This window comes from Geotrypetes seraphini, chromosome 3 (genome assembly GCF_902459505.1).
Source record: "Geotrypetes seraphini chromosome 3, aGeoSer1.1, whole genome shotgun sequence".
Classification (NCBI taxonomy): domain Eukaryota; kingdom Metazoa; phylum Chordata; class Amphibia; order Gymnophiona; family Dermophiidae; genus Geotrypetes; species Geotrypetes seraphini.
Window position 1 is genome coordinate 142,499,330 of NC_047086.1, and position 26,357 is coordinate 142,525,686.

At 43.1% G+C, this 26,357-nt stretch overlaps 1 protein-coding gene across 4 annotated transcripts in view; it reads left to right on the plus strand.

Annotated features, from left to right (window-relative positions):
- The window catches only part of PPM1G (protein phosphatase, Mg2+/Mn2+ dependent 1G), a 168,353-nt gene that overhangs the window by 49,019 nt on the left and 92,977 nt on the right, over nucleotides 1-26,357 (plus strand). For all 4 annotated transcript variants that reach the window (XM_033936167.1, XM_033936169.1, XM_033936171.1 and 1 more), the window contains exon 4: nucleotides 972-1,107. In XM_033936167.1, the coding sequence (XP_033792058.1) occupies nucleotides 972-1,107 (136 nt within the window). The remainder of the gene's footprint in view (nucleotides 1-971; nucleotides 1,108-26,357) is intronic.

Here is a 26,357-nt window from a genome sequence, read left to right on the forward strand (position 1 = left end):
AATTTATTGTGAATATTAATGGGTAAACATTCAGTGGTGGAGAGAAAGACCTTGGCTGAGTTCAAGAAAGTGTGGGACAGGCATGTGGGATCTCTTAGAAAGAGGAAGAGATAATGGTTGCTGCAGATGGGCAGACTGGATGTTCCATTTGGCCTTTATCTGCCATCGTGTTTCTATGTTCTAAGTTTCTTTTCAAATATCTCTGTGAACTGACTTTTGACCTGATGGACTTTGGAAAATGCACTATTTATTCCTAGGAGAAGCGACATAAAATCTGTTTTGTTCTTTGGGATCTTGTCAGGTACTTGTGACCTCATCTGGCCACTGTTTGAAACAGGATACTAGACTTGATGGATCTTTGGTCTGTCCAAGTATGGCAACTCTTTTATGCTCTTATGAGCTTACCAGATAGTGTATAGTCACTACGCATTTTATTCATCACTCATAGCTCAAAGTTCCATCATTAATAGTACTAGTTTAATATGTGAATCAAATAAATAGTAATGCAGTAAATTTGCTTACATTTATCAATTAATGAAAACTTTATATATAAAAAGAGACTATAGTCCTTGTAATAGTTTATCATATCTTATGAAAAATATTGGCATAACACTGTAGGGATCTAACAAGTATTTGTATTTGATTCAGCTCCGCATAGTGCCCCAAATTCATTATTCATATTCAGCTAAATAGTAATTTAAATTGGGATATGAATAAACCAGGGGCTCTACTGAAATGAACACTTGATCTCTGATTTCCCTTCTCCTTCTTGGTAAGTTCATCAGGTCACAAATTATTTAGTCCTTGTAAAGTTATCTTTGTACAGGTTATTTGATATGAAGACTGATTACTTTGATGATATAAAAACTTTCTTGCAATACTATTTTCAAGATGGTGTCTTCCATGAAGAATATTTTCAGTTCATGTGTATGGGCATTCACCAGATAAAGTACTATATGTTTCTGGTTTAGGCTTTGGAGGATGCTTTTCTAGCCATCGATGACAAGCTGACTACAGAAGAAGTAATTAGAGAGCTCTCTCAGATTGCAGGACGACCCATAAATGACCATGAGGATGAAAAAGAAAATGTAGCAGATGAAGATGATGGTGAGAGAGAACCATTTAAACCTTTGTGAATAATAAACGACTAGATGTACATGGTAGTTTGTAGAACTGTACCGAAAGCATATTTTACTATTTGTCTGAATACAAGTAATAAAAAATATTATTAGGCTGAATAAGAATACCAAATACAAATAATGGGCATTTAACATAACATAAGAATAGCCATACTGGGTTGGACCAATTGTCCATCTAGCCCAGTATCCTGTTTCCAGTAGTGGCCAATCAAGGTCTTAAGTATGTAATAGAAATCCAAATAGTATTAACATTCTATGCTACCGATCCCAGGGCAAGCAGTGGCTTTCCCCATGTCTGTCTGAATTAGTGACTATGGACTTTTCTTCCGGGAACTTGACTAAACCATTTTTAAACTCAGCTATGTTAACTGCTTTTACAACATTCTCTGGCAATGAGTTCCAGAGCTTAACTATTTGAGTAAAAAAAAAATTCCCTTCTATTTGTTTTAAAGGTATTTCCATGTAATTTCATTGAATGATCCCTAGTCTTTTTTTTTTTTAACTTTTCATATATTTTATTTCATAAAGCAAGAAACGTACACAGGCTGGATACCAACAGGAGATACATCACCAAAACCCAAAAGAAGAAAACCAAATCCTCCCCAGTGTCCTCAAATAGGAAACCAGCAGAGTCCCTACTTAAACCTAAGACATTTATTTTGGTGTGCTCATGACTGCTGCGGTGAGAGTGAACACCATGGTAAGATCAAAAGAGCTGTCTGAGGCCTTCAGAAAGAAGATTGTAACAGCTTATAAGTCTGGTAAGGGATTTAAAAAGATCTCAAAATAATTTGACATTAGCCATTTCACAGTCTGGAAAATAGTGTGCAAGTGGAGAACTTTCCAAACAACTGCCAACATGCCGAGGTCTGGCCATCCAAGCAAGTTGACTCCCAGAGCAGACCGCAAGATGCTAAAAGAAGTCTCCAAAACCCCTAAAATGTCATTATGGGACCTACAGCAGGCTCTTGCTACTGTTGATGTGAAAGTGCATGCCTCTACAATCAGAAAGAGACTGCACAAATTTAACTTGCATGGGAGGTATGCAAGGAGGAAGCCTTTGCTTACGTTCTCTCTGGCAAACTTCATGGCCTTGATGTTTCTCTTAGAGAGCAAACATCAGGACTTCTGGAATAGTGTTCTATGAACAGATGAGTCTAAAATTGAATTATTTGGACACCCGAAAAGTGGACATGTTTGGCATACACAAAATACAGCATTCCAGGAAAAGAACCTCATACCATCTGTGAAGCATGGAGATGAAAGTGTCATAGTTTGGGGATGCTGTGCTGCAGCAGGACCTGGCCAGCTCACCATCAGAGAATCCACCATGAATTCTACCATGCATCAGAGGTTGGTTGAGGAACATGTGAGACCATCTGTAAGAAAATTAAAGCTGACCCTGCATCACAACAATAACCCAAAACATACCAGTAAATCCACCAAGGACTGGCTGAAAACTAAGAAATGGAGAATCATGAAGTGGCCGAGTCAAAGCCCTGATCTTGATCCCATTTAGATGCTGTGCCGTGATTTGAAATGGGCTGTACATGCAGGAAACCTCTTAAACATCTCACAGCTGAAAGAATTCTGCATTGAGGAGTGAGCCAATCTTTCCTCAGACCGATGTCAGAGACTGGTAGATGGCTACAAAAAGTGTCTCACTGCAGTTATTTCAGCCAAAGGTGGTAACATTAGCTATTAGGGTGTAGGATGTCCTAATTAATTCCTTTGTTAGAATACACATTTTTGTGGATATCTTTTGTTTCATGAGTAAATCAAAGAAAATATTTGTTGTTTACATGCAATTACATCACTTTCTTTTCCAGAGATGAATAAAAAAAAGATTTGACATCGATATGTGAACATTTCTTAAGAAAGAACTGAATATTTCATGGGGTGTCCAAATTTTTTCTTATGTGTGTATATGTATATGGCTTAAAAAAGAAAATTATAATATTTTTTTCTCTTCGGATAGCTCTTCAAGAACCCTTACCAGCAAAAGATAACTAAATAAATACAAAGCACTATAAGAAGAAACAGAAGAAGACTAACTTTCTGTGGCAATCAGTGTTTTTTCTCTTTGACAGAGAGAACTCAGATGGAACAAACTTTAGCATTGCAAAGATTCCCAGGCAGGGGCAACAGTCACAATTGGTTTTCAACATGGCCCCTCGGCCTCCTGAGATGTTTATGTTGCTCCCGCTGGCTGCCTCTTTGGCTCCCTCTCCCCAGGGCCTGGTTTTGAGACCACTGGAGGAGGTGATTTGCTGTTCACCAGCCTTTATACCTGGGTGGTTACAGGAGAGCCCACAGAAGATCAGACGGACGCTTCTGGATTTTGTATTCCCTCACTGCTGGCACATACTGCACTGGCCTCAGTGACTGGATCGCAGCTGCCTTCAGCATGGCTACACCGGCAAAAAAAACCCAACCAACTTTATGTCCCTGCAGAATCCTGTGCTGCTAATGAGAACAGCTGACAGGATTCACCACAGCTTTCTCCTCAGCCGTATAGAAAAACTAATCAGTTACATAAATTAATACGTGCCTGTTTTAGTCAGATGCTAGGGAAAACCATAATCTCCTTACCCAAGGTTCATTATTTTGCCAGTTTATACTAAGAATAGAGACCAAGACTATGGTAAGAATTTTATTATGGGAAGAATATAATTCATAAGCCAGCAGTAATAACTAATTATTGTTCACAATGTCTCTGTACATACATATATGAAACTCAGTACATAATTATCACACCACATTTGTTAGATATATAAGTAAAACTAATTATTACACTCCAAATAATTCCTTATAATAATAATTCCTGAATAGCAGCAACTAAAAGTATAGCTTATCATCCCAAGTAACTTTACATCTCCTTATCCCGAACCACAATAGAATTCTTTTATCTAACCCCAGCTGATAAGATAGATAAGTTCCTTATTCTCACCATCCAATTAGGTCAGGTGAAAGGGAAGACGTCTTCTACTCAGTACTGAAGATAAGAATTCTCTTGGTACAGGAACAAGAGTCCGTTAGTCACTGGAACAGCTGTAAATTAGGTTGGCAGCAAAGGTTTCCTTTATGTGATGGAATCCAGGTCTGTTTAAAAGTCCGGCTGTCTCTCTCAGGCAGGGAGTCACAAGAGGTAACTTTCCAGGTCTTAATTATTATAGAAGATGTGCAGAAAACACCTATGATAAGATGCGAGCTCCCTCACATCCCAACACAGACTAAATTAATAATTAGGCACATTCCACTTGGTTCATCAGATGACCTCTCCGGACCAGATGAATAGCCTTTCTGTATAGAGTCTCGCTCAGGCCGTGAAACAGAGGCGCCTTCGTTAGATAAGAAGCACAGGAGCAATTCCTCCCCCCAAGATTCACACAGGCTGAGCATGTAGGCATAGCTGGATGTCCTTGACTAGAATACAGTTCTGGTACATACCCAGAATGCATCAGGTATCATAACAGCAAAGATATTTTCTTCTTTCTCTTCTTGCATTCATGGTTCATGCTGGAAAGATTTCTTACAGACAATGGTTCAGGCTTGATGATGTCAGAGGCTTAACCTTCAGGTGCAAATAAGGAAACACCCCTACAGCGGCATGGCCTCGCCTCACCTATCCCACCAGCTCTGTCAAGAACTCCCTCCCCCTAGGCCCCAGTTTGGTATTATTGAGGGAGGTGAATCACCACTCTCTGATGTGCTCAGATCACTGGAGAGTCACGTGACGAAGAAGGCATGGGAATGATAAAAAGCTCCATCGCTTCACTGCCAGTTCTCATAGCACTGAATAGAATAAATGGGTAACAGGATGATTATAAATCTATTTCTCAACACCTTTATTTTGTACACGCTGAAAATTGCTGATTAAAATCTGAATGCTGCAATAATTTCAAAGAAGCTTTTAAATATGTGTATTCTTGAAATCAAACAAAAATTCCCATTTGAACAGTATACTAAAAATGAGGGCTGTTCAAAAAGTATCAGTCCTTAATTTTCTTGCGTAAACAAATAAAGCTAGGGAGGCATGGTTTGGTGCACGTATGTAGGCGACCCTAAAGTGCATGCTTGAATTTTTTCCCGCTTACAGAAGCTGTCAGTCACTGCAGACTGCCGATGAGTGAGGAAGTGTAAATGAGCGCCGTCCAATTTTCATTTTTGAGAAAATGACAGAAAAAGTTGAACAACGCTACTGCATTAAAATTTGTGTAAAGCTTGGCGATTCCCAAGTGGAAACAATCCGCAAGATTCAGTAGGCCATCAGGAACAAACAATGGGCACCACACAGATAAAGGAGTGGGTACAACTGCTTCAGAGATGGCCGCACATCAGTAGAGAATGAAGCACATCCTGAAATGAGATCGTCATTGACCAAGTGAGGACCCTAGTGATGCAGGATTGTCGAATCGCGATCAGAGAACTTGCAGACGAGGCGATCATCAGCGTTGGATCCGTTTATTCCATTCTGACTGAGGATTTGGGCTTCAGGAGAATTTCAGCGAAGTTCATGCCAAAGCTGCTAATGATCAAGCAGAAGCAATTCCGTTTGGAGATTGCACAGGACATGCTGGAGACTGTGAACAGTGATTCCAACTTCCTCAGCACAGTGATCACTGGTGATGAGTCCTGGTTTTACGGGTACAACCCAGAAACCAAGTTGACGTCATCACAATGGAAGCATTCAACATCCCCGAGGCCAAAAAAGCAAGGCAGGTCTGCAGCAATATCAAAGTCGTGCTGACCGTCTTCTTTGACTCCAGTGGCATGGTTCATCATGAGTAAGCACCACACAGCACAACCATCATCAAGGGGTGCTACCAAGAGGTTCTGCGTCGCCTTCGTAATGCTGTGAGACGCAAACAGCCAGACCTGTGGGCAGCGGGCAATTAGCAGCTCCATCACAGTAATGCACCTGCCCTTTCTTCACATTTTGATACGGAGTTTCCTGGCCAAACACAACACACCTTTGATTCCTAAGGCTCCCTACTTTCCTGACATGGTTCCGTGTGACTTCTGGCTTATCCCCAAGCTGAAAATGCCCCTGAAAGGAACCAGATTTCAGTCAAGAGAAGACATCATCCAGAATGCGATGGACCAGTTGCGAGCAGTCTCAAAAGAGGCATTCCAGCACTGCTTCCGACAGTGACAGAACTGTTGTAAGAAGTGTGTGGCAGCCCAAGGGGACTACTTTGAAGGAGATTAGTATAAGATTGTTGTATCTGAATACGAGTATTTTCTATGAATAAAGGTTTGATACTTTTTGAACAGCCCTCGTATACGAGGTGAGCATATCATAAAAAGTTAAAAGACCTCTTATGATTTAGATATCATTTCAGGTCCCCATCCTGTATCTTTATTGCTTAATCATTTGTTCTCACTCCTCCTCCCTACCTTATTAATAAGTTATAAAAAACACCTAAACACTGGTTTTCATAGCACTGGTATTGGGAGGAATTCTATCGCCTTCCTTCACCATCAAAGCTGTCAACATAAAGGTAAAAGGCTCCTGCGGGCCCAGATTAGACTTTGCAGTCCTCTGTCTGTCCACAAACAGCCTTCATCTGCACAAGGTAAGGTGTATAACTTCATCCAATCATAACAGTTTTTATCAGTGCGCATATGAGATTATATTATGATGTTAACATCCATTCATGCATTAAGAAAATTTTCAAACTGCTTAGGATCATAGAAATCATATAGAATGCAATAAACTCATGGAAACAAAAAATTAGCAACAAAAAATTAGCCGATAATGCCTGAACCTTAGGTCGCAACACTAAAAAGGCCTTATGCCTAACTTGAGTATCTCTTACAAGATGAGGAAAAATCTGTATCTTAGATCCCAAAAAACCGAATTACGGTCCAATTTGAAGGCAAAAGAAATCATTAATGTTGTTCTTTGCGTTATCACTTCCAAAGAAGAATCTAGAAAAGTTGTCAGGCCCATATTGCCCCCATTAACCTCAGGGCTTTCAGAAACTTTAGGCAAATTTTTAAATCCTTGCAAATAAGTAGCTCTAGTTATCGGGGGCTGTGAATTGGCAGGCATTTGTAAAGTTTCAATGAGAAATTTCTTGAACATATCCACATCTGATTTGATTTTCTAGGTATTCCAGGCGTCTGGATGTATAGTTCTTATCCTTTATTGCAATAGCTTCAACCGTTTCCAATGTCTGAACCTTTTCTTTCAAACTCAACAAATCAGAAGAACATTGATCTGAAACTTGTGCTTGGAGAAGAACCGCTTCTGAAATAACTTTCAAATCTCCACTATTTTGTTTCACATTAATTAATAACGAGCAATGCATACCATTAATGGCCTCCCAATGTCACTTTGGCTGGTTTTATAATTTCCTTCTGTTGGAAATCAAGAATCAGTCAGTCTTTGAATCTCAGTAAGTTATTCACAGTTGTTGCTCCAAAACTTTCAAGGCCGCTCGTGCAGTAGGATCTTCTCTGGAGTTAGGCTCACTGACTCCGCCATCAGTCTCCCTTGTACACCAGGATCTCCCTGAGAGCAAATCTCCTCTGGTCCACGCTGACCGACGGGTAAACCAATTCCTGGCTGAGGGGGAGCTGCATGTTGAATGGGATTCAGAGACACCTCGCTTACACTGCCACCCAAAACTTCCATTGCGGGCTCAACCGAGGAGAGAGAGAGGGCTTTTGTCCTGCTGCAGTTCAAAAGCCATCAGGCGTTGCCTGCCTCATCACAGGAGTAGAAGAAGCCAAGGGAGGCTCACGCACCTTCACCCTCCTTTTCACCATCCTTTACAGAGTAGGTTACCAATTTCGTAGGCTCAGCACTGAAGCTCAGGAACTAGCAGCTTGTACGTCAGCTTGCTACAGCGTGATCTTGGATCCCTCCAATCATAACAGCTTTGATACTAGGCTTCAGTGCCAGGCCTACTTCTTCTGTGGTAGATCATCAGCAATATATATAAAAAACCAAAACAAAATCCCCTAAACAACCCTAAACATCATAACTGCTTGCAGGCTACCTGCCCTCAAGGGCTCAGGTTTGGCACTGCAGGGGGAAGTGTAATCAAGACTATGCATAGATTTCATCTTAAAAAAAAAATTCAGCATGGGTATATTATCAGCATACAAGACGGGCTGTCATTCCTCCACTTACTTTACTTAAAATATCATCTGCATGGTTATTTCATTCTGCTCAACCCTCTAGAAGGGAACAGAACTAGTAGGACAAGAATCCTCTAAATCTGTGCATTCCTTGTTATTTTTATTCAGTGTGTACATTCTTCATTTTTACTCTGCATATTTATTTACTTTTTATGGACCAGAAATATAATTTATTGACGCTCAAGATAGCAGATTCTGCTATATATAATTTATACATCCCCCTCCCCCTCTCTTGTTGGGACGGGAGCAGGCCAGTGCTTGGTAGCCTTGAGGGCATAACGCACCAAGGTGGCTCCATCGTTGTCTTTGAGCCATGTTTCCTTCACTAGTAGGAGGTCCCAGTTGTACTCTGTGATGGCATCTGTGAGAACGAGGTCTTTGTTGTTTACGGATCTGGCATTCACTAGGGCTGCTGCGACGATGTGTGCAATGGGGGTGTATGTGTCAGTTTTGATCTTTATGAGGTTGTGGGTATTGATTGTTTTGGGCTTTGCGCGGTAGCAGCTTCTTAAGTCTCCATATCGGCCCTGACCAGTGACGGTGGGTATGTGGTATGCCATCACGGGGAGTATGAGTGTGATGGCTAGAAGGGGGCGCGGGGTATTGGCTTGATTATGAGTGACACGGTCAAGTCTGAGCATGGTTTATGGGCTGGTCCTCCTTGGGCCACACGAGGCCACGCAGATGGTCTTTGAGGGAGATTCACTTGCTTGGCTGCCCTTGTTAGGGCTGAAGGGAAAAGCACTGTGAGCTCTGGGGAAGAAGCAGAGAGAAGGAGTCGGGAGATGGATGTCAAAGAGATGGAGTCTCGGTGCATTGAGGGGGAAGACTGACTTCCTTTCCCTCAATGTGTTGAAGAAGAAGGTGACTGCAAGCTGCAACAGGAGCCCCTAAGAGCTGAAGAGGAATGTACTGTGAGTTCTGGGAAGAAGGGGTGGGGTTTCCCACCAAAGAGGATCAAGCAGAGAGATGGAGTCTAACTGTGCTGAAGTGAGAAGTTGAACTTCTGGAGCCCCGGGCCCTTTAAATGGCTGAAATGAAGCATATTTATAGGAACAAACATCACATCATCAGAGTTCTCTGCACTGAACTCAGATGATCCCCTCACCTTTCTGCACAATAGATCTTGTACCTACAGGGACACATGACAATATCTCATCTCATATATGCAAGTTTCTGTATATGACCTTTACAATGCTTTCTCAACCTGCACTGAAATCCATGGACTTGATCACTCTCACATCAGATTCAACTCACCCTATCAACAGATGCCTCCAACACAGACTGGGGAGTACAGTTAAGAGTTGCCGATGCTGGGTCAGACCAGTGGTCCATCATGCCCAGAAGTCCGCTCACGGGGTGGCCCTTTTGGTCAAAGACCAGCACCCTAACCGAGACTAGCCCTACCAGTGCCCGTTCTTGTTCAGCAGGAACTTGTCTAACTGTGTCTTGAATCCCTGGAGGGTGTTTTCCCCTAGAACAGCCTCCAGAAGAGCGTTCCAGTTTTCTACCACTCTCTGGGTAAAGAAGAACTTCCTTATGTTTGTATGGAATCTATCCCCTTTTAACTTTAGAGAGTGCCCTCTCGTTCTTCCTACCTTGGAGAGAGTGAACAACCTGTCCTTATCTACTAAGTCTATTTGCTTCAGTACCTTGAATATTTCGATCATGTCCCCTCTCAATCTCCTCTGTTCGAGGGAGAAGAGGCCCAGTTTCTCTAATCTTTCGCTGTACAGCAGCTCCTCCAACCCCTTAACCATCTTAGTCGCTCTTCTCTGGACCCTCTCAAGTAGTACTGTGTCTTTCTTCATGTACGGCAACCAATGTTAGGTCCCCTCCAACCCACTGTCATCAGACCCCAGCTGGGCTAGTCTTCTTCAATTGCAATTTTTCTATGCCTTGTGAGCCTTCCATCCATAGCTGCAATACAACACAGTCCTCATACAATCAGACAACCAAATAGCAATGTTTTGCATCGTCAAATAAGGAAGCTCCAGATCCCTACTTCTCTACAGAGAGGCATACCCCTTGACTTTTTGCTCTGCCCTTCCACTTGAACTTGCTAGTTTCCATTCCAGTTCAAGCAAATACATTACCAGATTCACTCAAGCCTCATGAATGGTCCCTAGACAATGCGGTTCTCCAAAGCCTATTACAACAATAGGAACTCCCAGTCATAGCCCTTCTTTGCCTCACAAGACCATGCAAAGTGCCCACGATTTTGTTCCATCCATCCAGAATAGCAAACCATCGCGTATGATCCTGTCTCCATTCCTCGAAATGGAGCTAAAAAATAAATAAACAAACAAACAAACATTCAGATGGCAGTGCTAGAACCATGCACCAGTTCCTGCTGCCACAGCCTAATGAGGGCTGTTGACATAGCATCATTCCAGCAGCCTCAGGAATCCTGTTCAGAATCAAATTACCTAAACCACTTTCATGATGTTACCTAATAACACAACTCAGAAGTAAGGATAGAACTAAGCAGTCTTCTACATTTTTTGCCTTGCCCATATCTAGTCAGAAAACCTAGTCCTGAGAAGACTTTCCACAACTTTTCGGGTTCCAACATAGTTGTTATACCACATCATATCTTATGAGTTTTTCCCTGCTGGACAGAAGAAATGGATCCTGCCTTCAAATACTATACTGTATTGATAAGGGTATTCCAACAACTAAAGTTTGCAGTTAACAGTTTGTTTTGACCCAGCACATACAATGGATGTACAGAGGTCACAACGATAAAGCAGTTTCTAGAAATGTGCATGCTGACAACTAATTTTGTACATAAACAGGTTGATTGGAAGGTTCCATATAATAAAAAAAAGGAAAAAATTACATATATGATCAGGGTTGTGAAGTGGAATGGGAGACATCTACAGCTCCTGTCTATTATCACATTGTTACACAGCTTCTACTCTATACTATCACACAGGCAGTCATTACGTACAAGTCACACCTGTGTATACCTTCTCTAAGGTTCCAGTAAAACTCAGACATATTCCTTTTCTTACAGGAGGATGGAATTGTACAGAACTGCCTTTCAAAATGCAATTGTGTCCCAAATAGCTCTCAAGTACATAGGTATACTATTCACAGACACTGGCTCTGCACTGACATCTACACGCATTGGGCTGTAAAGACCAGCAATTAACTTAGGTGTTCATCATTAGCTCACATTTCAGCCATAATGAAAATCAGCCAGCAAACCTGTTGCAAAAAGATAAGGGACATACCTCTACATAGTTATATTAAAACGTGGCACCACACCAGTAGTAAGTAGACCTTGCATTCCTGCAACCATACTGTAAATGGGCCCCTCTGAGAAAATTCGCTCTTTCTCTATCAGTCCCCTACTCTAGCATTTTGCTATCAGGGACATGTTTTTTACATTTATTCATTCAGTATTCTGTAGAGGCAAGATGTCAACCTTGCATCTGATCATTACATGACAGCCAAATTGAGGAGCCTCAAAATGGAAAGAGCAGATTCCACTACCGTTTCTATATCATTTGTTTCCATTCTATGGATTTCTGCTATTTCTAAACATATGAATCACTTCATAAGATGAACATATCAATCACTTCATAAGATTAACACACAAGCCACTTTGAAACAACAACTTCGTCAGTGGCCTCCACCGTGACTCTTCTACAGACCATCTTCGTCCTCAGTCCTTACTTTGCAACATCTTTCTGGTTCACACCAAGACATGATATCGGTTGTGCATTTTCAACTTTATCCCAGGACAAGCAGGCAGCCTATTCTCACATGTGGGTGACGTGATCCACGGAGCCCGAATGCGGACAGCCTCGCAGACAGACTTGCTTGTAGAAACTCAGAGGTTTTGAGTTTGCTGCATCGCACATGCATGAGTACCTTCCTGCCTAGCACAGGGTGCGTCTCCTGAGTTCTCAGTTTTCCGTGGAGCAGAGAAGTCTGTCTTTGACGCTCTGCGCTGAACTTCGTTTGCTTCGTGCCTTCTCTTCATTACGGTTTGTGTTTTATTTTTTATTACTGGATCGCTGTGCTTTTCTTTTCGTTTAAAAAAAAAAAAAAGTTTTGGTTATTTTTTATCGACTGACTGGCTGGGCGTGTCGCGCACCTGCAGGCTTTGACTTGGCAGCGGCTATCTTCCCTCCTATGTCCCAGCCAGTCATGGGCTTCAAGAAGTGTAGCCAGTGTCAGCGTGCAATTTCCCTCATGGACCCACACCGCTGGTGTCTTCAGTGTCTCGGGCCTAACCATAGGTCGAAGTCGTGCACTCACTGTGGTACTCTTCAACCTCGAGCCCTCAAACGTTGTCGGATTCATGTGGATAAGCTTTTCAGGATGGACTCTTCAGCTACACCCTTGACCTCGACTTCCGACTCGGTCAAGCCTGCAACGGGGTTTCTGTCTCCACAACTCTGACCTCGAGTCTCATCAAACCTTCCTCGTTTGGATCGTCCTTGGCCTCGAGTATACCTGTCATGTCTTCCCTCAGGTCAGATACCTAAGCAGAAAGTTCCTGCGGTGGTCCTCAAGATATCCAAGCATCAATCCTCCAAGTTGAAGCATGCTCCCTCTGCCACCTTGGAGCCTTTAGCCTCAGCAAGTGGTCCAGTTTCAGACTTGGATCCACAATTGCAGGTTACTATCCAGACCATTTTAGAGCGGGAATTTGTTCAGTTACTGAGCAAATACAGTCCTGCCTCGACTCTGTTTCCTGCAGTCCAGCCTGGGCAATTAGCAGTCTCGCACAAACTTGAGTCCCTGCCTGTGCCTCGAGCTGAATCTACACACTCTATGCAAGGAGTTGAGTCTTTGCAATTGTCTGGTCTGGAATCTACACACTCTATACAAGGAGTCAAGTCTTTGCGAGTGTCTCGATTGGAATCTTCACACACTATGCAAGGAGTCGAGTCTTTGCAAGTGTCTTGTTGGGAATCCTCATACTCCATACAAGGAGCCGAGTCTTTGGGAGTGCTTCAAGATTCCTCGATCCAAACTACTGAGTCTATGGGGTTTCGATCTACAGCTTCTAGCCCTATTCATTCACCAACGGCATTGCCCATTTCGAGGCATAGGGCGAAGTCTCGATCTTACATGAGACCTGCTTCCAGGCAGCACTCTCATCGTCAGTCAAGGCCCTCATCGAAGCGCAAGTCTTCCAGAGAGAAACCTTCCTTGTCCAGGCCTTCAAGCTCTTCCAGGCTGCAGACTCCTCACTCGAGGCCAGTCAGTCTATTCATTGGGATACCAGTACTCTAGAGAGGCTTCACCTTCATTTTCCACTCGAGGTGCCTCGAGGGTATCCAGCCCTTCTCGAGGCCATGCTCTGGCGGATCAATTGTCTTTTTCCTCATTCCTCCGTCAGATGGCTGAGGACCTGAATCTTAAATTGGATGCTGGATCAAAATACTCTAAGGAGTATTTAGAAGAAATGAGTATGCCTCGACCTCCTGCAGAGTCTCTCAAGCTGCCTGTTAATAGATTTTTGTCTCAAACTTTCAAACAAAATCTCGAGACTCTGCTATTCCTGCTGTTCCAGGCAAGTTGGAATCGAGGTATAGAACTCTACATTGCAAGGGCTTTGAGAATTCACAACTATCTCATCAACCCCTTCTTGTGGAATCTTCACTGAAAATGACCCATCCTTCCAGGGTTTATGCTACCGTACCTCCTGGAAGAGAGTGTAAGACCATGAACAAGTTTGGCCATTGTCTTTATCAAAATTTGATAATGGCCTCCAGGGTTTTAAATTATAACTTTATTTTCACTACTTATTTCAAGTACTTGATTGATGTTCTTCCTGGCTTTTCTAAAGACCTTGGTCAACATAGACATTTTGAGTTTCAGCAAGTCACTGCTACCTTGGCACAACTCAGGTTGCATCTTCTTAAATCATCTTATGATGCTTTTGAACTTTCCTCAAGGGTCATTTTCGGTAGTGATGCGCCATCTGGCATGGCTTCGCACCATTGTTATGGATCCCAATCTTCAGGATCGTCTGGCTAATATCCCTTGTGAGGGCAATGACCTCTTTGACGAATCTATAGAGGCCATCACCAAGAAGTTGTCTGAACATGAAAAATCCTTTGCTTCTATCATTAGACCAAAGCCTAAGTCAGCTCCTGCAAAACTTACTTGACCATCCTACACTCCTTACACTCGAGCACCCCCTCTTCCTCTCCTTACACTCGAGCACCCCCTAAGAAACAATAACAGAAACCCCAGCCTTCTGCTACACCTAAGGCTTCTCAGCCTTTTTGGCTGTCTCATACAGAGCATAGCCTCCATCGTTCTGCCTTTGTCCTCCCCTCTCCCCTTAGGAGGTCATCTCCATCATTTTTACCATCAATGGGAGACCATTACATCTGACCTCTGGGTGCTGACAATAATCAGGGAAGGATATGCTCTTCATTTCACTCAGATTCCACCAGAGCTTCTTCATCCAAGAGAGTGTCCTTCCAATCCATCCCAGACTGCCCTTCTTCAGGGAGCTCAAGCTCTGCTTCGTCTCTGTGGCATCGAGGAAGTTCCTTTCGAACAGCAGAGCAGGGGTTTTTACTCCTGTTACTTCCTCGTACCGAAGAAGACAGGCGATCTGCGACCCATACTGGATCTCAGGGCTCTCAACAAATTTTTAGTCAAAGAAAAATTTTGTATGTTGTCCCTGGCTTCTCTTTATCCCCTTTTAGATCAGAACGATTGGTTATATTCTCTAGATCTCAAGGATGCTTACACTTGCATCCCCATTTATCCGACCTCCCGTCAGTACCTCAAATTTTGGGTGGGGAATCTGCATTTTCAATACAGAGTGCTACTCTTCGGCCTGACATCGTCTCCACGAGTGTTCACCAAGTGCCTAGTGGTGGTGGTGGCAGCAGCTCTAAGGAACTATGGTCTTCAGGTGTTCCCCTACCTGGACGACTGGCTCATAAAAGATTCAACATCTCAGGGTTATTGTAGCGACCCAACGGACTACGTGGTTCCTACAAAGCTTGAGATTTGAAATCAACTTTTCCAAATCCCACCTTCAGCCCCTCTCAGAATCTACAGTTCATTGGAGCTGTTCTGGACACTATCCAACTCAGAACATTCCTTCCTCAACAACGTCTGGATGCTCTTCTTCAGCTCTGCCACAAAGTGTCTTCCCGCTCTTCACCCTCAGCGAGACACATGATGGTACTACTAGGTCACATGGTCTCGACAGTTCACGTTACTCCTTTTGCCAGACTTTACCTCAGAATTCCTCAATGGACCCTGGCATCTCAGTGTACGCAGGTTTGCGAACCACTCTCTTGACACATTACAGTCACTCCTTCATTGAGACAGTCTCTCCGCTGATGGATGCTATCTTCCAATCTCTCCAGAGGTTTACTGTTTCAGACACCCCCTCATCAGAAGGTCCTAATGACAGATTCCTTGACCTATGTTTGGGGGGCCTCACCTTGACGGTCTCCGTACTCAAGGCCATTGGTCTAGCACGGATTGTCAGTGTTATATCTGTTGCAATTCAGAGCGATCTTCAATGCTCTCAAAGCTTTTCAACATCTTCACGACCAAGTAGTCCTCGTTTGGACGGACAACCAAGTCGCTTTGTACTATGTCAGCAAATAGGGAGGAACAGGATCTCTCCCGCTTTGCCAAGAAGCTCTGAAAGTTTGGAATTGAGCAATTCTTCATAACACTTTCCTCAAAGCTGTCTACATTCAAGGAGAGAAAAACTGTCTGGCGGACAAATTGAGTCGTCTTTTGCAACCTCACGAATAGACACTCGATTCCTTGCCTCTTCATCACATTTTTTCTCAGTGGGGAACTCCTCAGATAGACCTCTTTGCATCTCCCCACAACCACAAACGGCCTCAGTTCTGCTCCAGGATATACTCTCCTCATAGCCTTGAGGCAGATGCTTTTGTGCTGGAATGGACGAATCTCTTCCTGTAAGCATTTCCTCCATTCTCTCTCATTCTCAAGACTCTTGTCACGCTCAAGACCAATCATGGCACCATGATTCTGATAGCTCCTCGGTGGCCCAGGCAATCTTGGTACTCCCTTCTACTTCAACTCAGCAGCAGGGAGCCATACCTTCTACCAGTTTTTCCTTCTCTGCTTACACAGAGTCTTCTTCATACCAACCTTCAGTCTCTACATCTGACAGCTTGGTTCCTCTCAACATAACTCCTCTTCAGTTTTCTCAACCTGTTCGAGACATTTTAGAGGCTTCCAGAAAGCCTGCCACTCGAGAATGCTATCACCAAAACTGGACTAGATTTTCTATATGGTGAATCTCTCAGAACAAGGAGCCTCGAGATACCTCCTTGTCTTCCGTCTTGGATTATCTTCTGCACTTATCTACCTCTGTCCTCAAGTCTACATCTATACGAGTCCATCTCAGTGCAATTGCTGCTTTTCATCAGCCTATCGAATGGAAACCCCTGTCTGCTCATCCTGTGGTTTCCAGATTTATGAAAGGACTTTTCAATGTCAAACCTTCTCTCAAACCGCCTCCAGTGGTTTAGGATCTCAATGTTGTTCTTGCTCAATTGATGAAGCCTCCATTTGAACCAATGTCTACGGCTCTTCTGAAATATCTCACTTGGAAAGTGGTGTTTCTCATTGCCCTCACTAAACTAAACCTTAGGTTTGTATACCACACCATCTCCACAATCGTAGAGCTCAAGAGTCAGTGAGCTGCAAGCTTTAGTTGCTGATCCACCTTTCACAGTTTTCCATGATGACAAGGTGGTCCTCTGTACTCATCCTAAATTCTTACCTAAAATGGTTTCAGAATTTCATCTCAATCAATCATTGTACTTCCAGTATTTTTTTCCAAGGCCTCATTCTCATCCTGGAGAATCAGCTCTTCACACCCTGGACTGTAAGTGTGCTTTGGCTTTCTACTTATAACGCACCAAACCATACAGATCTGCTCCTCAACTTTTTGTCTCCTTCGATTCAAACAAGTTGGGACATCCAATTTCTAAGCGTACCATCTCCAACTGGATAGCTGCATGCATCTCTTTCTGCTATGCTCAGGCTGGACTGCATCTACAGAGTCAAGTCACAGCCCATAAAGTCAGAGCCATGGCGGCTTCAGTAGCTTTCCTCAGATCCACTCCTATTGAGGAAATTTGCAAAGCTGCCACCTGGTCCTCGGTTCATATTTTCACCTCTCATTATTGTCTGGATTTTTTTCTCCAGATGGGATGGCCATTTTGGCCAGAGAGTATTACAGAATTTATTCTCCTAAGTTGCCAACACTCCCACCATCCCATTCTGGTTAGCTTGGAGGTCACCCACATAGGCTGCCTGCTTGTCCTGGGATAAAGCACAGTTACTTACTGTTACAGTTGTTATCCAGGGACAGCAGGCAGCTATTCTCACAACCCACCCACCTCCCCTGGTTGGCTTCTATGCCAGCTATCTGAACTGCGGAGACGTGCCCTGTGCTGGGCGGGAAGGCACTCGCGCATGCGCGGTAGAGCAGACTTAAAACTTCTGAATTTTTACAAGCAAGTGTGCTTGCGAGGCTGTCCGCATCTGGGCTCCGTGGATGACGTCACTCACATGTGAAAATAGCTGCCTGATGTCCCTGGGTAACACCCGTTATGGTAAGTAACTGTGCTTTCTGTCCTCGCCACTCTGTTTTTCTCCTTAATATATCACCACCACCCTTTTCTACGAGAAATAGCTTAGGACTCACTAACAAGTATTACTGCATCTCCCCTGCTTGAATGGAGACAATGCAGTTGCTTACTTATAACGTAGGTTCTCCATAGACAGCAGGGGAATGTAGTCACACTTACTCTACCTCCTTCCCTTCTAAGAAATATATCTATATGACTTCTTCAGCTAGAAACAAAATTGAGAATCAAGGGGAGGAGCCATTGAAGATGTGAGTCCCTGCATATGCTCAGTAAGCCAAAAGCTTGCTTTTACTATTGAAGAGCACCAACACACAGGATCAGTCTAAGGACTATAGATTCAGTCATGCCTAACAGGTTAAATGAAAACATCGAATGGATTTCCCTATTATGAATCTGTGTTTGGGCTCCTCCAGTGTATATCCTTGGGTCCTGTATTATGTGAACAATAAAGTTTTGTACGTTCTCTTCGTGATGTCTACTCTCCTGTTTATAAGTTTTAGCACGTCCTTTGATTTCCCTTCACTTGTAACACCGCTCACTCAATTAGAAGGTAGATACTGAATGAGACTGTTACACTCCTGTTATACACGAGACTCCTGAGGAAGGGTTTTTACCTAAAACTGAGTTTGGTAGAGCCCATGAACTTGATTTCTAAGAAGATTGGAAGCATGATGATATAGCGGAAAATACTATGACGCATAGAGGTGCCCAGTAATGAGAACTATGAATTAAGAATGGGACTATAGTTGAAATAAGTATCAGAGTTTGTGCTTTCTTTTGAATATTTAGTTTTGATGAGCCTGTAACTAAACAAACACTTTAATTATGTGTTTTGGCACTTATAATTTGGCACACATGTGTAGTCCTATGATGGTGTGAAGCATGGCTTGTGAAAAAACCCGATGTATACATTTAGGCCTAGAACCTTGGTTTGTTCTGAGGTCTGATTAGCTTTCACGATCACACTGAGGACACTCACTATTCATTTCCTGTTAGAGACTTATAAGTATAGTGTTGGGTTTTAATTCAGGTATTGACTCATCTTAACTATCCTCACAGGGATTGGTTGGTAGATTTAAGGCATACCATAGCGATGTTATGGGCATTGATCAAAAGGCTCATTTTAATATTAATGACCTCATTTTAATACTAATGAGGTCATTAACAGAGAATGGTCAAGTTTCTGTAATCCTGTGTATTACAGGACCGGAGGCAACATGGATTCACTAGAGGTAGGTATTGTTGGACATATCTGATCAGTTTCTTTGACTGGGTGACCAGAGAATTGGATAGAGGATGTGCACTAGATGTGGTGTATTTAGATTTTAACAAAGCCTTTGACAGTGCTCCACACAGACGTCTAATAAATAAACTGAGCGCACTCGGGATGAGTCCCAAAGTGACGGGCTGGGTCAGGAACTGGTTGAGTGGAAGGCAACAGAGGGAAGTGATCAATGGAGATCGCTCTAAGGAAAGGAATGTTACCAGTGGTGTGCTTCAAGGTTCTGTTCTTAGGCCTGTTCTTTTTAACATTTTTATAAATGATACTAGTCTTTAAGCCCGTTACATTAACGGGTGCTAGAACATATGTGTGTGTGTCTGTCTTTCTTTCTTTCTCTCTCTCTCCTTAGCTGCTTGCTTTTTTTCTGCCTTTCTTTTTCCTTGGCTGTCCATCACCACCCCTTGCCTGCTCCCCCTGTCCATTTTCCCTTCCTTTTACCTCCACCTTTTACCTTATGCAGCAGCAGTCCTTCTCCCTTTGTTTTACCTCCCCCCTGTCCAGCAGCACCTCTTTCCTTCTCCCCCTGTCCAGCAGTAGGCATCCCTTCCTTTTTTATCCCCCCTTCTCCTTCTTATCCCTATGATACTCTTACCTTGCTCGGCCCCTGATCAGAGGTTCCCGACAGCCACCCAGTTGCACCCATTGGAAAAGTTCCCACTGCCGCATCCCGCACCCCTCCTGACGCGGCTCCCATTGTCCTTTCTGTCTGTCTCTGTCCCTGGCCCCCTTTGCCTGTCTGTCTTTCTGTGTATCTCCCTGCCCCTGTGTCTTTCTTCTTTTCTTTCTGTCTCCCTTCCTCCCTCTGTCTGTCTGTCCAAAACAGCATTCCATCCCCCTCCATTTCCCTCCCCCCATACCAGTTCCCTGTGCACCTGCCCCTGTGTCTTTCTTATTTTCTTTGTGTTTCCCTTCCTCTCTCTGTCTGTCTGTCCAAAGCAGCATTCCCTCCCCCCCATTTCCCTCCCCCCCCCACCAGTTCCCTGTGCAGCAGCATTAGCGTTTCCTATACCCCCCCCCCCCTTTTCCCTTCCCGCGGTCCGGACTACAAAGGTGGTGATTCCAGCAGCGCTTGCATCAGTCTCCACACGCTGCTACGGGCCCTTCTACTGCCCTGATTTACTCTGGCACGTCCCTGATGACATCATCAGAGACACGGCAGAGCAAATCAGGGCAGTAGAAGGGCCCGAAGCAGCGTGTGAAGACTGATGCACACGCTGCTGGAATCGCCATTCGGGCCCGCGGGAAGAGAAGGGGGTGGGCAGCAAAGGAGGAACGGAGATCGGCGGCAGGAGGAATGGAGATCGTCGTCAGGCTTGTGGAGGCGATAGGCTGGTGACATATTAGCGCGCATGCGCACTCCTTCGGCCACAGACCTACACGCAAGGAACACACAAATAGGAGTGCGCATGCGCGGCTAGCTCTTTGTTATATTAGATTGCTGAAGGGTTGTTGGGTAAGATTTGCCTCTTTGCGGATAATATCAAAATCTGCAATAGAGTAGACACCCAGGATGGTGTGAACAACATGAAGAAAGATCTGACAAAGCTTGAAGAATGGTCTGAAATTTGGCAGCTAAAATTTAATGCTAAGAAATGCAAGGTCATGCATTTGGGCTGCAAAAACCCGAGGGAACGGTAGTTTTAAGGGATAAAGAACTTATGTGCATGATGGAAGAGCGGGACTTGGGTGTGATTCTATGTGATGATCTTAAGGTGGCCAAACAGGTTGAAAAGGTAACGGCGAAAGCTAGAAGGATGCTAGGTTGCATAGGGAGAGGTATGACCAGTAGGAAAAAGGAGGTATTGATGCATCTGTACAAGACTCTGGTGAGATCTCATTTGGAATATTGTGTACAATTCTAGAGGCTGCACCTTCTTCGAAAACTGAAGAACCATGGGGTGGAAGGAGACGTACACAGATGGATCAAGAATTGGTTGGCAGGTAGGAAGCAGAGGGTAGGAGTGAAGGGCCACTACTTGGACTGGAGGAGGGTCACGAGTGGTGTTCCGCAGGGGTCGGTTCTTGGACTGCTGCTATTCAATGTATTTATAAATGATCTAGAAACAGGGACGAAGTGCGAAGTAATAAAATTCACAGACGACACCAAACCATTTAGTGGGGCTAGGACTATAGAAGACTGCGAAGATGATTTACAAAGGGACCTGAACAAACTAGGGGAGTGGGTGACGAGATGGTAGAGAAATGTAAAGTCTTGCATGTAGGAGATAGAAACCCTTCCTTGAAAATTGTGGGCACAAGAAGAGATGACATGTTTTCTGTTATAGCTCCACAATTGTGGAATTCATTGCCACTCTATATCAGAAAAGAAAAAGATCTTATTTCCTTTAAAAAACTTCTAAAAACTTTCTTATTTAATGATGCTTTTAACAATTAAATTCTGAGACCTGTTACTTAATCCAGAATTCAATTTTTCACTTCCTCTTGTTCTTTCCTCTTTTATGTTTTTTCTACCTGAGAGAATTGTAACTTTTCCCCTCCTATCCTCTTATATCATGTCTGTCCTTAATCCACATGTATGATGAAATTTGTTAAGTGTTATAAGTATATTAGCTTTTTACTTGTGTTTTAAAGCTATTTGTCCTCTAAATTGTTGTTTTTTATAAAACTGTTCATCGCTTAGAAAGTTTGTATAGGCGATTCATCAAATGGTAATAAAACTTGAACTTGAACTTGAACTACAGCTACACGATGGGAGGGCTGTCATTAAGTGAGAGTACCCAAGAAAAGGACTTGGGGGTAATAGTGGACAAAGCAATGAAGCCGTCGGCACAGTGCACAATGGCCGCTAAGAAAACGAATAGCATGCTAGGTATAATCAAAAAGGGTATTACAACCAGAACGAAATAAGTTATCCTGCTGTTGTATCGGGCGATGGTACGCCCGCATCTGAAATACTGCATCCAATATTGGTCGCCGTACCTAAAGAAGGATATGGCGATACTCAAGAGGGTTCAGAAGAGAGCGACACGCTTGATAAAAGGTATGGAAAACCTTTCATACACTGAAAGATTGGAGAAACTGGGGCTCTTTTCCCTGGAGAAGCGGAGACTTAGAGGGGATATGATAGAGACTTACAAGATCATGAAGGGCATAGAGAAAGTGGAGAGGGACAGATTCGTCAAACTACAAGAACGAGAGGGCATTCGGAAAAATTAAAAGGGGACAGATTCAGAACCAATGCTAGGAAGTTCTTCTTCACGCAGAGGGTGGTGGACACCTGGAATGCACTTCCAGAGGGTGTGATAGGACAGAGTACGGTTTTGGGATTCAAGAAGGGATTGGATGATTTCCTGAAGGAAAAGGGGATAGAAGGGTATAGATAGAGGATTACTATACAGGTCCTGGACCTGATGGGCCACCGCATGAGCGGATTGCTGGGCATGATGGACCTCTGGTCTGACCCAGCAGAGGCATTACTTGTGTTCTTATGGAGTCGGTCCAGAGGAAGGCTACTAAAATGGTATGTGGTCTTTGTGATAAAGCATATGGGAACTGACTTAAAGATCTCAATTTGTATACTTTGGAGGAAAGGCAGGAGAGGGGAGATATGATAGGCATTTAAATACCTACGTAATAATAAATGTGCATGAGTCGAGTCTCTTTCATTTGAAAGGAAACTCTGCTATGAGAGGGCATAGGATGAAATTAAGAGTTGATAGGCTCCGGAGTAATCTAAGGAAATACTTTTTTTTACAGAAAGGGTGGTAGATCCATGGAACAGTCTCCCGGAAGAGGTGGTGGAAACAGAGACTATGTCTGAATTCAAGAGGGCCTGGGATAGGCATGTGGGATCTCTCAGAGAGAGAAAGAGATAATGGTTACTGTGAATGGGCAGACTAGAAGGGCCATTTGGCCTTTATCTGCTGTTATGTTTCTATGTGTGCAGGGCAAAGGCAGAGTTTAAGAATGCATGGAAAAGTACATGGTGAGCCATTCTGTACATTGGGTTGGCAAATTAAGTTTGTTTGTTTATTAGTATTTATAGACCGCTATTCAATACATCATAGTGGTTTACTTAGTACTAAACAAAAAAGAAAAGAACGTCATAATCAATAGGAAAGTAAAAGAAAATAATAAATTACAGAGTAAATTCTAATTAAAATAGAAAATAGTTTATAAAACTTAAAGTACAATTATAAAAGCAGCAATCGCAAATCTACAAATCTCTCTCCCATGTTCATACCAATATGTTACTAAATATCCCCTGATTGAAAAAAGCAATTAAGAGTATGCCAATACAAAAAGATAAGTTTTTAACAGTCTTCTAATATATGAGAGTCTAACATATTACATTACATTACATTACATTAGGGATTTCTATTCCGCCATTACCTTGCGGTTCAAGGCGGATTACAAAAGGTTAATTTAAAAAAAGCAGAGTTACAATGATTAGCTAGAGAGGTAAGTTGTAGATCTTATAAACATTTAACGGGTTGTTGTGGGTGAGGTGGTTTGTAAAAGAATTAATAGGTGGTCACAGTGGAGGTTCTTTTGTTATTATTAGTGCGGTAATGGGTAGATCTAATGTCAGTTTTAGAGTTACTAAGAGGTCGTGATGTTATTGCTGCTTCAGGAATTTCTTGAAAAGTATGGTTTTTATTTCTTTTCTGAACGTCCTATAGTCTGGGGTGGTCATCAGAAGGTTGGAGATCTGGTTGTCCAGCCTTGCGGCTCGAGTGGCTAGGAGGCCGTCGTGTAGTTTTGTTCTTTTTACTTCCTTGATTGGGGGGGGGTATGAATGGGGAGTGCGTTTTTTCTGTGTCTGGTAGTGGGTGCTTGGATGAGGCGATTGTTCAAGTATGATGGGCTGTCTCCGTGTAGGGTTTTAAATAATATGCAGTAGAATTTGAATTGGATTCTTTCTTGGATTGGAAGCCAATGTGAGTTGATGAAGGCTTCAGTGATGTGATCATGTTTTCTCAATGAATAGATGAGTCTCAAAGCTGTATTTTGGATTGTTTGGAGTTGTCTAATCGTCGTTGCAGGGCAAGGAAGGAAGAGGATGTTGCAGTAGTCCAATATACCTAGTATTAGGGATTGTACTATAAGTTGGAATTGTGTTCTTTCAAAGAATTTTCGGACTTGTCTCAGATTTCTCATGATTGTGAATGATTTCTGAATTGTTTTATTTATTTGCGGTTGCATAGTGCCGCGTCTGTCTATGGTCATGCCAAGTAGTTTTATGGTGGTTTGGATGGGGTATTTGATTGCGTTTATATCTAGGTTGATTGTGGTTTGGACCTTGTCATTTTCGAGAAGGATGAGAGTTCAATTGGTTTAGCGATGATCATTAGATAATCATAAAGTTTAGTGTATTTTGGCCCTGGTCTATCTGCAAAAGGACCAAGGTCTCAGACTTCCATGTCATCCATGAATGCTCACAGGGCCCAATTGCCCTACAGGATCCAGAATGCTTTGGTCTTACTGCATGATTCTTGAACATACTTCGCTAGCATTCAACGGCTACTTGGACAAAGTGGTGTCCACCCTTCTAAGATGTAGAAAGAAAATGACTCTAGCCGCGTATGTGAAAACCTGGAAGTGTTTCCAAGCTTGTTGTGCTCAGAGGAGTGAAGACCCAAATTCTGCACTGATTTCAATGGTGCTCACATTCCTGCAGAAGGTCTGGAAAAAGGCCTAGCAGTTGACTACTTGAAAGTTCAGATTGTGGGGCTCTCGTGTTTTGGACCTAGAATTAGTAAGAGCACTGTAGCAGCACATCCAGATGTGGCCAGGTGTTTTGTTTTTTTTTGTTGTTTTTTTTTGGAAGGATACTTTGCACCTCCGTCCTCCAATACAACAGCCTTTTCCAGCATGGTGTCTTAATCTGGTCCTACAGGCCCCTGACTAGAGCACCCTATGAACCTCTAGATCAAGCTTCTCTGATGGACTGTACCATCATAACAGTATTTTTGGTGGCTGTTATCTGAGCCCAACTGGTATTGGAACTGCAGGCTTTGTCCTGCAGAGCTCCCTTCCTCAGAATTTTGGATTCAGGCGGGGTCTTATGCACATCCCATTTTTATTATAGATAGTGGTTTCCAGCTTCCACATTAACCAAGAAGTGTGTTTGCCTGCCTTTACTCAAGATCAGGAATGAGTGATCAGGCATTTAAATTGTTGGATGTCCGCAGACACTTTCTGCAGTATCTAGGTTACAAATGAATTTTGACTGGTGGATCATCCTTTTGTACTGGCGGGGGCTGCCTGTGAAGACCAACCAACCTTGAATGGAACTATTTCAAGATGGATCTGTATAGCCATTTCTTCAGCCTACATTGGAAGTGGAAAACACATTCTAGAAGATTTACTTCCTCATGGGCGGAATTCTTCAGTGGTGTCCCCAGAAGAAATCTGTAGAGTGACCACATGGTCCTCTCTTTATACGTTTACGAAGTTTTACAGTGTGGATGTGGAGGCCAAACAGGGCTCCACATTTGGATCTTCAGTTCTGATAGCAGGCTCATCTGTCCCAGCCTAAACTCAGGGGTTTGCTTTGATATGTCCCAAAGGTTCAGGAAAAGGGTGTATGTTGCAGTAGAAGGAAAGATTAGGTTCTTACCTCTGTATTCTTTCTAGTAGACAGACATTCTCTATTCCTGAAGCCCACCCTGTCTGATGTTTATTTGCCTGCTTACTGCCTTGAATGTGCTGGAGAATCCGGACTTCTTGTTTCTTTCCTTTATCCAGCCTTGATAAGGATGGTGGATGTGACTGCCATGTTGCATAATCTAGGGCAGGGGTGTCAAAGTCCCTCCTCGAGGGCCGTAATCCAGTCGGGTTTTCAGGATTTCCCCAATGAATATGCATTGAAAGCAGTGCATGCACATAGATCTCATGCATATTCATTGGGGAAATCCTGAAAACCCGACTGGATTCCGGCCCTCGAGGACCGACTTTGACACCTGTGATCTAGGGGGTATTTGTAGAATCTTCCACACTTGTAGTGGAGGTTGTGCTCAGGTTGGTGACTTGTTTGTTTTCTTCTTGTTATATATTGTAAAAAGGTAAGTTTTGTTTTATCTGTTATATATTGATGATATGAGCAGAACTGACATGTTTCTTGGGGAACATCACCATGCCCCTCCCTACTCTGTTTCCTTTCCAGGGCTGACCATCTGCTTT